We start from the raw sequence: 13,060 nt of genomic DNA on the forward strand, positions 1-13,060 counted from the left end.
TCTCTCTCTCTCTCTCTCTCTCTGTCTCTCTCTCTCTCTCTCTGTCTCTGTCTCTCTCTCTCTCAGGTGGAGGAGGCTCTCGTCAGGAGAAAGAAGATGGAGCTGTTGCAGCGTTACGCCAGCGAGACTCTTCAGGCTCAGAGTCAGACAGCCAAAACTCTGCTGGGTCTCTAACCTGTCTGTAACCTGTCTGTCTGACTGTGGTCTGTCTGACTGTGACCTGTCTGTCTCTCTCTAACCTGTCTGTGTGATGTTACCTGTCTGTCTGTCATGTAAATATCTGCTCTGTTTTTGTACTTGGCCTGTTTCATATTAAAGCGTTCTTCAGCTGCGTTCACGTCTCCTCGTGTTTTATTGGCTTTCAGTAAAGAGTTTAGTCAGAGTGCTCATGTTGGGTCTTTTACCTTCTCTTTTTAAAGAATCTGACCCGTTCCAGTTAACGAGAGCATTCATACAGAGTCTCTGTGTGTCATCATGTGGTTTAGATCTGCCAGCTGATTGGTTGATTGGTGGCAGCATTCTGCAGCATGTGATTGGCTGATTAATTGCTGAAGGTGGCATGTGATGTCATGTGAGGAGAAAACTGCCGTCAGCCACATTTAGTGTGTGTGTGTGTGTGTGTGTGTGTGTGTGTGTGTGTGTGTGTGTGTGTGTGTGTGTGTGTGTGTGTGTGTGTGTGTGTGTGTGTGTGTGTGTGTGTGTGTGTGTGTGTGTGTGTGTGTGTGTGTGTGTGTGTGTGTGTGTGTGTGTGTGTGTGTGTGTGTGTGTGTGTGTGTGTGTGTGTGTGTGTGTGTGTGTGTGTGTGTGTGTGTGTGTGTGTGTGTGTGTGTGTGTGTGTGTGTGTGTGTGTGTGTGTGTGTGTGTGTGTGTGTGTGTGTGTGTGTGTGTGTGTGTGTGTGTGTGTGTGTGTGTGTGTGTGTGTGTGTGTGTGTGTGTGTGTGTGTGTGTGTGTGTGTGCGTGCGCGCGCGCGCGTCTTTTCCTCTGATGTTGTTTTCTGAGTGAATTCAGGAATATTTTCCTCCAAGTTTGCTGAGACTCAAAGTCTTCACTAGTCCTGTTCTTATTGTTTTGAAATGTTAAACATGACCTACAGAGTAAAATCATGCGTGGTGACGCTCTTACTGGAGGAACGAGCACGTGTAGACATTCTGCTGGAATTTAATCAGTGAAAACTTTTAATATTCATGATCATCTCATCGTGTATCTCTTCTCTTTATTTTTTTGTGTTTTTTGTGTACAAGATGCAAAATACTTTCAAGAGTGATCAACTGAATCTGGCCGGAAAGCGAACTAACCAAATGCCAGAGGTGACCCGGAAGTGAACAAGTGAGTCATCAGTTTGTTCTGACGCAAAGAGGATGTGTTTATTGACTCAGGTGGGTTCCACAAACAGACAAAACATCATTGGGTCAGCATGAAGTCAATAGAACACATTTCATACCCAAAATAAACAAAATGACGGCTCAATTAGTCACTTCTGGTATATTCACTTCCAGGGCAAGATTCTGCAGATTATAAAAATATTTTCCAAAATGTAAATGAGTCTCAAGCTTTGTAAAAGTGTTTCCCACATTTTAGGTTTGCTTTGCCCTTCCCAGCCACCGTATTATTACAGACAAGTTAACCACAAAGTGATCAGACTGACTGGTATAAAGGGTGTGAACTACGACGTATCCTCAGGCTACAAGCATGTGGAATTAAAAGTGTCCTTTGAATAGATCCCACAATGCAGTTCAGAGTGAAAGAAAGCACAAGTTTGGAAATGTACAGCTGCAGTAAAGTCTGAGAAAAAAGTATTAAAAGTCAAAAGTTTGGATGTTTTCACCGTTTAATTACTTAAAACGTCAAAAATAAAACCTGAACAGCTCTTCAAATATGTGGACGTTTTGTCTTCACTTACAGCTAAAAGAGTGCACGAGCATGATCGCTGTGTAGTTCATAGTTTGACAATCAGTCTGGGACACACCCACAGAATGTCATTTTGTAGCCCCTCCCCTTTTATGACATCACATCTCTTGGTATAAATGAACAGCACAATGCTCATCTTGGGCAGACAGACAGACATCATGTGGTGTCGAGGGTTCCTGCAGCAGACCGTCAGATTCATGTCGACCAGCAGACAGGTCAGTGTGTGTGTGTGTGTGTGTGTGTGTGTGTGTGTGTGTGTGTGTGTGTGTGTGTGTGTGTGTGTGTGTGTGTGTGTGTGTGTGTGTGTGTGTGTGTGTGTGTGTGTGTGTGTGTGTGTGTGTGTGTGTGTGTGTGTGTGTGTGTGTGTGTGTGTGTGTGTGTGTGTGTGTGTGTGTGTGTGTGTGTGTGTGTGTCTGTGTTTTGCGGGGACATGAAACTGGTTTTAAACTCGATTATGGGGAGCGTTTGTTTAGGGGGTCTGACATGCCCTCCTCCGCTGGGACCGTTAAGCTGCTTATTGCCTTTTTTAAACTTGATTACCACAAGTCTGAAATAACAAACATGATTTATTCTTAATTAGAAATAAAGACAAAAGTGTCTTCAATCAAAAAACAAAAAAAAGAACAGAAGATAAAGAAATATTGCAGGGACGTCTTTCTGTTTTAAAGTTCACACAAGTTCACAAATGTCCAATAAATTCCCAACATTCTTTTAGTAGTGCCACTGAATGTATAGAGAAATCTGTCTCTGACCTGTCTGTCTCTCATTGACCTGTCTGTCTCCACCAGGCTGGCATCCTCTTTGATGTGGACGGCGTCCTCCTCCGCGGGGGGTCCGTCATTCCGGCTGCTCGACGAGCGTTTAAGAAGCTTCTGGACAGAAACAACAACTTCCTGTTTCCTGTCCTCTTCGTCACCAACGCGGGAAGCTGTCACAGACACCACAAGGCCCAGCAGCTGTCTCGCCTGCTGGAGGTCAAGGTAGGACAGACAGGTAGACCAGAAGACGGGCAGGTTGGACAGACAGGTTCACCGACAGATGAAGACTGAGGGACAAAATGAAGAATGGACAGAGAGAAAGACAGACTGATGGAACAACAGATGAGCAAAAAGATGGACAGACAGAAAAAGGACATGTAGGTAGACCGACAGAGAGAGAAAGAGACAGGTGGGCAGACAGACAGACAGACTGGGAGGCAGACAGGCAGACAGATATGTAAACAAACAGAGGGACGGACAGACAGGTAGACGTTTGGTTAAACTGAGAGAGAGACAGGTTGACAGTTAAGGAGTCTTTCTGGAGGGTCACATCTCATTTTCTAGTGTCTGAAAAAGAAGAACTGAGAACTATTAATCATATTTATTTCATTTCACTATCGTGTGTAAAGATCTTGGATTTTCATAAGAAGAAAATTGAATGTTCCTTGTTTTTGCTTTCTCTCTCTCTCTCTCTCTCTCTCTCTCTCTCTCTCTCTCTCTCTCTGTAGATCGCCCCTGAGCAGGTTGTTCTCTCCCACAGTCCTTTGCAAATGTTGAAGAGTTTTCATGATAAATGTGTCCTGGTTTCGGGACAGGGACCAGTGACGGACATCGCCAACAGGTATCCTTTTACATATGAACCCTCCTCTCTTTTGCAACAAAAGCAGAGGCTCATGGGTAATGTAGTATCTGCAGACAGACCAAAAACAAAAGTCTGAACATGAACCTGTCTGACCAGCAGAAATTCCATTAAGGAACGTAAGAGGCTGATCACACGCCTCAGAAACACTTCAATAAATTCCTCCACACAGAGAAATAATTAACAGAGTCTCCTCACAGTAACCAGAAATATTTACCTGCAGAGTGATGCAAATATCCAACACTACAGGTAGAAATATAACAGCTAATTGAAGACAACATACTGTCACACAGGACAGTGGATAGAGTCAGAAAAAGAGAGTGGGGATCAACATGAAGGAAAGGAGCCACAGGTCAGATTCAAACCTAGCCTCTGCACATGAGCTGCACGCACTAACCACTAGGCTACCGGCGCCCAAATAACAATATTTCATTCATAATTTTGATTACTTAAATATGTTTTTGTTTTTTGCAAGAAATTAGAAACCAGGTCTCTAACTAGACTCTTCTCCTCTGTCGCCCCCCGGTGGTGGAACGAACCACCAAAATCCATTCTGCAGAGTCCCTTTGCACCTTTAGGAAAAAGCTAAAGACCCAGCTCTTTATGAACACCTACGACCTTCATGATGATGATGGTTTTGTATGACGATATTTAGGATGGTTTTGAAGGTTGATTAGAACTCTCAATAACAGCCCTCCATGTTGTTAATGATAACATATTAACTTTAATATTAAAGAAAAAGGTACTCTGTCTACTTTTTAATGTGTTATATTTGGAAAGAGTTACAGAAATGATGTTAAAGTTCTGCTCAGCTGATGATGAAACATGAAGATCTATAATAATAAATATAGTAATAATCATTATCATAATAATAAAAGCCTGTGTGTTAGTGAAAAAACTGAGTGCTTCACTTCATGTTTGAAGTCTTGACCGTGTCGTCAGTTTGGGTTTTCAGAAGGTCGTGAGCATCGAGCAGCTCAGAGATCATCACCCCCTGCTGGACATGGTGGACCACAACAGGAGACCAAAACTACCTGTGAGTACTTTACCTTCTTCAGGTGACCAGTGGTGTCAGGAAGAAATACACAGCTTTGCAAAAAATCCAATTACTGCTTCCCTTCTGGCCTGGGAACACATCATTATACCCCAGGAAGAGCTGGAAAATGTAAAGGGACGTTTGGTTTATCATATCATGTCGTCTCCTCTTTGTAATAAAAAAAAAAGAAAACACCATTTTCAACATGTGTGACCGTGCAGGTTTCAGAGACAGAACTTTGTTTTAAGTTGAGCTGTAGTTCAGCTGCTCAGCCACCTAACAGAGTTTTTATTTCTTTCAGTCGTCCCCGCTGCAGACTCCTCCTAAAATAGAAGGTAACACACAGCATCACATTGTCCCTGGTTTGATTGTAACAATCCACTGATAATATTATGATTAATATTGTTTTATCTTTGCTGTGCATGTTTCCGCTCTGTATTCAGACACTGAGAATTTCATGCATCTGGTTTTGTTTTCAATCTTAGCGCCAAGTAACCCTTTGCAGATTTTCCCACCGAGGTTCCCAACCTTTTTTCCTTGTAAATATTTAACATACAAACTCAGACACCAAGCGCACCATAAGTCTGTTTTTTTTGAAGGGCAAAACCTTCAGTCGCATGTCGGTGTCCTCCAAGTGGCTGCGCTGGGCCGTCTGCCCTTAGGTGTTGAGATTTTCATTGATAAATCAGAACAGTTTAGGCCTACAAAAACATGTTCTTACCCAGAGACCTTTGTATGAATCTATTCAAAAAGTGTTTTATCATCATCAACTAAACTAAAAATATATACAGTAGTTGAGACTAAATAAAACAAAGGCTACCAAACATGATAGGATAGCCTCACTTATTTCAATGTTTCCATGCTCTTATTTTGTTAACTTTCTCCACTGATTTCCTGTCCTGCTGTAGCGGTCATCCTGTTTGGCGAGCCAATCAGATGGGAGACCAACCTGCAGCTGCTGGTCGACGTGCTCCTGACCAACGGGAGTCCTGGTAGTGTTTACGATCCTCAGCTGGCGGCCCAGCTGCCGGTGCTCGCCTGTAACATGGACCTCATGTGGATGGCTGAGGCCCCGTCACCACGGTAACCAACGCACCTCAAGTCACTTGAACACTACCTGGTAGCTCACAGGTAGAAGATGCAGCTCTTTGTTAATACAGAACTGATCTAAAAGTTAATGTTTTGCTGTTTAAATGTCTAATCAAGTATCATGATGGTAGTTTCTCCAATTTCCTTTAAGTGTGGTCATAATGGCCAGTTTTGATCCTGATGTGTTGCCGTAGGTTTGGTCACGGGATGTTCCTGCTCTGTCTGGAGTCAGTCTACAGGAAGCTGACAGGACGGGAACTTCAGTACCAAGCGCTGCTGGGAAAACCCAGTCTACTAACGTACCAGTATGCCGAGCATCTGCTGACACTGCAGAACCACAACCACAAGCTAACCACCATCTACGCTGTCGGGTAACCAAACCGTCCATAACACCACCTATGAAACTGTCTTCAGCACTATCTACACTGTCATGTAACCAAACTGTCCCACTCACCAAAAGGCTGATGGGTCACCAAACCATCCAAAACACCACAATATAAGTTGTTGGCTAACCAAACCATCTTACAGTTTCAGGACACAGAATAACACCACGTATCAAACTGTCCACAACTTTGTCTGGTAACCACTCTGTCCATAACACCACGTATCAAACTGTCCACAACTTTGTCTGGTAACCACTCTGTCCATAACACCACGTATCAAACTGTCCACAACTTTGTCTGGTAACCACTCTGTCCATAACACCACGTATCAAACTGTCCACAACTTTGTCTGGTAACCACTCTGTCCATAACACCACGTATCAAACTGTCCACAACTTTGTCTGGTAACCACTCTGTCCATAACACCATGTATCAAACTGTCCACAACTTTGTCTGGTAACCACTCTGTCCATAACACCACGTATCAAACTGTCCACAACTTTGTCTGGTAACCACTCTGTCCATAACACCACGTATCAAACTGTCCACAACTTTGTCTGGTAACCACTCTGTCCATAACACCATGTATCAAACTGTCCACAACTTTGTCCTGCAATCAAACAATCTATAACATCATACAGGCCGTTGTCAGCTAATTAAACCGCAGAAAAGACAACTTACAAATTTGGGTAACGAAACAAACCATAACACCATCTTCTAACTGTCCAAACATCATCTACATTTGTTGCTTACCAAAGAGTCTGGTAACCAAATCTTTCATAACAACATCAACAGTGTTGGGTAAAATAAAACCACCTGTGACACCAACAATTAAACCGTCTACAAAATACCATACATCTACTCTGTGCAGTGACCAAAGTATCCAGAACACCCTCTTTTGTTTGGTAACTTTACTATCTACCAAACCTCCACATGACCGGGTGACCAAACCATCCCTAACACCACCTATAAAATTGTCCACAACTACATCTTTCAATTTGGCCAACAAAAAGTCTGGTTACCAAACTTTACAACACTAATTACACTGTATGGAAACAATACTTCACTGTTTGGTAAACAAACAGTAGAAACCACCACCTATTAAACCATCAACACACCATCCATATTGTCTAGTAACCGAGCTTAAGGGTAACCATCTGTGCTATCATTTTACCAAACTGTCGGGTGACCAAACTGTCCATAACACCACTGACACTGACAGGCAACTAATTCATTGGTTGACTATCTATTGGTTAACGTTACAATAACTCAGCTTAACTGGTCGGGTAACCAAACTGTCTAGTACACCTATCAAACTGCCAAAACACCAACTGATTTGTCTGGTAAGAGAAATGTTGGATCACCAAACCATCCATAACTATACTGTTGGGTTGCTAAACTCTGAAGGGTCCAAACTGTTAACAGTAGTAAACTTTACACAACCAGACTGTACGTCATTCAATTTACCCTTTCCACAAACCAAACTGCCAATATTCAATGTCTACTTACCAAAATGTCCAACAGTATCTGTGCTGATCTGAAGGGAAATCAAATTGTTGGGTAACCAAACATTGTATGACCCCATCATCTTTATCGGGTAGCTAAACTGTTCTTAACACAAATCAAACTCACCAAATCGCCATCTTATGTTTCTGGTAACACAAATGTTCCAAACCAAAACCATCCATGATGTAGACTCAATGGGTTGCTTGACCTTGAGATAAACAAACTTTAGGTAACCCCCATCGAAACTCATCAAACTGTCTGGTATCCAAATTGTCAAAAAGACAATCTCCATCGTTAGTGTACCTTTTTCTAGGTAACCGAAACATCCATAACACCATATGGGCAACACTTAACTGAACGGTAATCTGGGTCACCAAACTGACTATAACACCATCTACAGTCGAGTAACCAAGCTGTGTTGTTCTTGTTGCCTAGTGACAACCTGATGACGGATATTTACGGTGCTAACCTGTACAACCGGTACCTGGCTCAGCAGCACGCTGCGAGGACAACCACTGCCAAACTTGTTGCTGAGGGAACAGGAAGTCAGGTGACGATGGCGGTGCCGGAGGAGGATCTGGTGTCGGCTGCTGCTCAGTGTCAGTCCATTTTGGTAGGAGCGCTGCTTGTGTTGTCGCTGACGTTTTTAACCACAGAATAATACCATGTTGTAATAAATGTACTCAGAGCTGCTCTACCTGTCCTCAGGTGTGCACGGGTGTCTATAACCCTCACTCCCCGTTGCCTAGCGACCAGAGCAATGCCGTCACGGAGACGGTGTTCCACGGTCACAGAGACCTGGTCCTGGAGCCAGACCTGGTGGAGCCCAGTCACGTGGTGGAGGACGTGGAGGCTGCAGTCGACCTGTTGCTGCAGCGGGAGAGCATCTGACCTCTGACCCCTGTGCAAACACCTGTCTTCTGTCCTCTGGCCTGTGTATGTTGTTATCTTACATTCCTACAAAGGATTTTCATAACGCGAGAATCGTAATCCTCGTTATTAAATCAAACTATGATGATTCCTGTTTTGATAACACGTCAACAAATGTATTTCTGCAATTTAGACAATCTCTCTTTGATTTAAAGATATGATGGAGATGTAATTTTTTTTTAATGAAGCTTTTGTATTTTTGCTGCCATCAAACACTGAAACGATGGAGACTGTATCGTTTTGGATTTTAGGAGGATGGAAACTGTTGATGTTACTCCTAAAGTTGTTGTATTTATGTATTTTTAACTTTTTATTTGTCTTTTTTTTAAACACTGTTGTTGAAAGGTGCTGTAAATATGTGTTCATCTCAAAATAGTGACTGCAGTATATCTGGTGCTTGTGCAGAATTCTTCTCTCACAGTTTTAGTGTGAAAACAAATTAAATTATTATAAAAAAGTATTTATTTTGAAACCTATTAACTACTAATGAATCAAATTTAATAAACTAATAATCCTACAGACGCTTGTTGGTGTTTTCAACATCGTGGGGCGGCTGTGGTTCAGTGGGTAGAGTCGGCCGTCCCTCTACTGAAACGTCAAGGGTTTGATCCCCAGCTCCTGCAGCTACAAGTCGATGTGTCCTTAACCCAAATTGCTCCCACTGCTTCTTCATCAGTGTGTGAATGTGTATGAATGGATGAGTTAATACTGATGGACTCTTTACTCAGCGGCCTCTACCATCAGTGTGTGAATGTGTATGAATGGATGAGTTAATACTGATGGACTCTTTACTCAGCGGCCTCTACCATCAGTGTGTGAATGTGTATGAATGGATGAGTTAATACTGATGGACTCTTTACTCAGCGGCCTCTACCATCAGTGTGTGAATGTGTATGAATGGATGAGTTAATACTGATGGACTCTTTACACAGCAGCCTCTACCATCAGTGTATGAATGGATGAGTTAATACTGATGGACTCTTTACACAGCGGCCTCTACCATCAGTGTGTGAATGTGTATGAATGGATGAGTTAATACTGATGGACTCTTTACACAGCGGCCTCTACCATCAGTGTATGAATGGATGAGTTAATACTGATGGACTCTTTACTCAGCAGCCTCTACCATCAGTGTGTGAATGTGTATGAATGGATGAGTTAATACTGATGGACTCTTTACTCAGCAGCCTCTACCATCAGTTTGTGTTTGTGTATGAATGGATGAGTTAATACTGATGGACTCTTTACACTGCAGCCTCTACCATCAGTGTGTGAATGTGTGTGAATGGATGAGTTAATACTGATGGACTCTTTACTCAGCGGCCTCTACCATCAGTGTGTGAATGTGTGTGAATGGATGAGTTAATACTGATGGACTCTTTACACAGCGGCCTCTACCATCAGCGTGTGGATGTGTATGAATGGATGAGTTAATACTGATGGACTCTTTACACAGCGGCCTCTACCATCAGCGTGTGAATGTGTATGAATGGATGAGTTAATACTGATGGACTCTTTACTCAGCGGCCTCTACCATCAGCGTGTGGATGTGTATGAATGGATGAGTTAATACTGATGGTCTCTTTACACAGCGGCCTCTACCATCAGCGTGTGGATGTGTATGAATGGATGAGTTAATACTGATGGACTCTTTACTCAGCGGCCTCTACCATCAGCGTGTGAATGTGTATGAATGGATGAGTTAATACTGATGGACTGTTTACTCAGCGGCCTCTACCATCAGTGTGTGAATGTGTGTGAATGGATGAGTTAATACTGATGGACTCTTTACACAGCGGCCTCTACCATCAGTGTGTGAATGTGTGTGAATGGATGAGTTAATACTGATGGTCTCTTTGCACAGCGGCCTCTACCATCAGTGTGTGAATGTGTGTGAATGGATGAGTTAATACTGACGGACTTTACTCAGCAGCCTCTACCATCAGTGTGTGAATGTGTGTGAATGGATGAGTTAATACTGACGGACTCTTTACACAGCGGCCTCTACCATCAGTGTGTGAATGTGTGTGAATGGATGAGTTAATACTGACGGACTCTTTACACAGCGGCCTCTACCATCAGTGTGTGAATGTGTGTGAATGGATGAGTTAATACTGATGGACTCTTTACACAGCGGCCTCTACCATCAGTGTGTGAATGTGTGTGAATGGATGAGTTAATACTGACGGACCCTTTACTCAGCGGCCTCTACCATCAGTGTGTGAATGTGTATGAATGGATGAGTTAATACTGATGGACTCTTTACTCAGCAGCCTCTACCATCAGTGTGTGAATGTGTATGAATGGATGAGTTAATACTGATGGATTCTTTACTCAGCGGCCTCTACCATCAGTGTGTGAATGTGTATGAATGGATGAGTTAATACTGATGGACTCTTTACACAGCAGCCTCTACCATCAGTGTGTGAATGTGTATGAATGGATGAGTTAATACTGATGGACTCTTTACACAGCAGCCTCTACCATCAGTGTGTGAATGTGTATGAATGGATGAGTTAATACTGATGGACTCTTTACTCAGCAGCCTCTACCATCAGTTTGTGTTTGTGTATGAATGGATGAGTTAATACTGATGGACTCTTTACACTGCAGCCTCTACCATCAGTGTGTGAATGGATGAGTTAATACTGATGGACTCTTTACTCAGCGGCCTCTACCATCAGCGTGTGAATGTGTATGAATGGATGAGTTAATACTGATGGACTCTTTACACAGCGGCCTCTACCATCAGCGTGTGGATGTGTATGAATGGATGAGTTAATACTGATGGACTCTTTACACAGCAGCCTCTACCATCAGCGTGTGAATGTGTATGAATGGATGAGTTAATACTGATGGACTCTTTACTCAGCGGCCTCTACCATCAGCGTGTGGATGTGTATGAATGGATGAGTTAATACTGATGGTCTCTTTACACAGCGGCCTCTACCATCAGCGTGTGGATGTGTATGAATGGATGAGTTAATACTGATGGACTCTTTACTCAGCGGCCTCTACCATCAGTGTGTGAATGTGTATGAATGGATGAGTTAATACTGATGGACTCTTTACTCAGCAGCCTCTACCATCAGTGTGTGAATGTGTATGAATGGATGAGTTAATACTGATGGACTCTTTACACAGCGGCCTCTACCATCAGTGTGTGAATGTGTGTGAATGGATGAGTTAATACTGATGGACTCTTTACACAGCGGCCTCTACCATCAGTGTGTGAATGTGTATGAATGGATGAGTTAATACTGATGGTCTCTTTGCACAGCGGCCTCTACCATCAGTGTGTGAATGTGTGTGAATGGATGAGTTAATACTGACGGACTTTACTCAGCAGCCTCTACCATCAGTGTGTGAATGTGTGTGAATGGATGAGTTAATACTGATGGACTCTTTACACAGCGGCCTCTACCATCAGTGTGTGAATGTGTGTGAATGGATGAGTTAATACTGACGGACTCTTTACACAGCGGCCTCTACCATCAGTGTGTGAATGTGTGTGAATGGATGAGTTAATACTGATGGACTCTTTACACAGCGGCCTCTACCATCAGTGTGTGAATGGATGAGTTAATACTGACGGACCCTTTACTCAGCGGCCTCTACCATCAGTGTGTGAATGTGTATGAATGGATGAGTTAATACTGATGGACTCTTTACTCAGCAGCCTCTACCATCAGTGTGTGAATGTGTATGAATGGATGAGTTAATACTGATGGATTCTTTACTCAGCGGCCTCTACCATCAGTGTGTGAATGTGTATGAATGGATGAGTTAATACTGATGGACTCTTTACACAGCAGCCTCTACCATCAGTGTGTGAATGTGTATGAATGGATGAGTTAATACTGATGGACTCTTTACACAGCAGCCTCTACCATCAGTGTGTGAATGTGTATGAATGGATGAGTTAATACTGACGGACTCTTTACACAGCAGCCTCTACCATCAGCGTGTGAATGTGTATGAATGGATGAGTTAATACTGATGGACTCTTTACTCAGCGGCCTCTACCATCAGCGTGTGGATGTGTATGAATGGATGAGTTAATACTGATGGACTCTTTACTCAGCGGCCTCTACCATCAGTGTGTGAATGTGTATGAATGGATGAGTTAATACTGATGGACTCTTTACTCAGCGGCCTCTACCATCAGTGTGTGAATGTGTATGAATGGATGAGTTAATACTGACGGACTCTTTACACAGCAGCCTCTACCATCAGTGTGTGAATGTGTGTGAATGGATGAGTTAATACTGATGGACTCTTTACTCAGCAGCCTCTACCATCAGTGTGTGAATGTGTATGAATGGATGAGTTAATACTGATGGACTCTTTACTCAGCAGCCTCTACCATCAGTGTGTGAATGTGTATGAATGGATGAGTTAATACTGATGGACTCTTTACTCAGCAGCCTCTACCATCAGTGTGTGAATGTGTATGAAAGGATGAGTTAATACTGATGGTCTCTTTACACAGCAGCCTCTACCATCAGTGTGTGAATGTGGCGGTGGGACCTGTGGTGTAAAAGAGCTTTGAGTAGTCAGAAGACGAGAAAAGAACTAAACAAGCTCATT

General features: G+C 42.9%; 2 protein-coding genes across 2 annotated transcripts in view; both read left to right on the top strand.

The window, feature by feature from the left end:
* The window catches only part of isy1 (ISY1 splicing factor homolog), a 5,913-nt gene extending 5,583 nt beyond the window's left edge, over window positions 1-330 (top strand). Inside the window, exon 11 of the mRNA XM_061041668.1 lies at window positions 67-330. Coding sequence (XP_060897651.1) covers window positions 67-174 — 108 coding nt within the window. The 3' untranslated portion in view covers window positions 175-330. The remainder of the gene's footprint in view (window positions 1-66) is intronic.
* A 1,072-nt stretch (window positions 331-1,402) lies between these two features.
* LOC132977184 (haloacid dehalogenase-like hydrolase domain-containing 5) lies at window positions 1,403-8,989 on the top strand. Its single transcript, XM_061041630.1, has 9 exons — window positions 1,403-2,124; window positions 2,698-2,889; window positions 3,396-3,508; window positions 4,469-4,562; window positions 4,864-4,897; window positions 5,471-5,645; window positions 5,846-6,022; window positions 7,976-8,153; window positions 8,249-8,989. Exons 1-9 carry the CDS (start codon window positions 2,026-2,028, stop codon window positions 8,429-8,431), a joined length of 1,245 nt encoding a protein of 414 aa, XP_060897613.1. The 5' UTR covers window positions 1,403-2,025; the 3' UTR covers window positions 8,432-8,989.
* Window positions 8,990-13,060: the final 4,071 nt, after the last annotated feature.

The sequence above is a fragment of the Labrus mixtus genome, chromosome 7 (genome assembly GCF_963584025.1).
Source record: "Labrus mixtus chromosome 7, fLabMix1.1, whole genome shotgun sequence".
Classification (NCBI taxonomy): domain Eukaryota; kingdom Metazoa; phylum Chordata; class Actinopteri; order Labriformes; family Labridae; genus Labrus; species Labrus mixtus.

Coding starts and splice junctions, on each gene's coding strand:
- LOC132977184 (XM_061041630.1), top strand. CDS start 2,026: ATGAACAGCACAATGCTCATCTTGGGCAGACAGACAGACATCATGTGG. Junction 3,509..4,468: donor GTGACGGACATCGCCAACAG/GTATCCTTTTAC, acceptor CCGTGTCGTCAG/TTTGGGTTTTCAGAAGGTCG. Junction 4,563..4,863: donor ACAGGAGACCAAAACTACCT/GTGAGTACTTTA, acceptor TATTTCTTTCAG/TCGTCCCCGCTGCAGACTCC.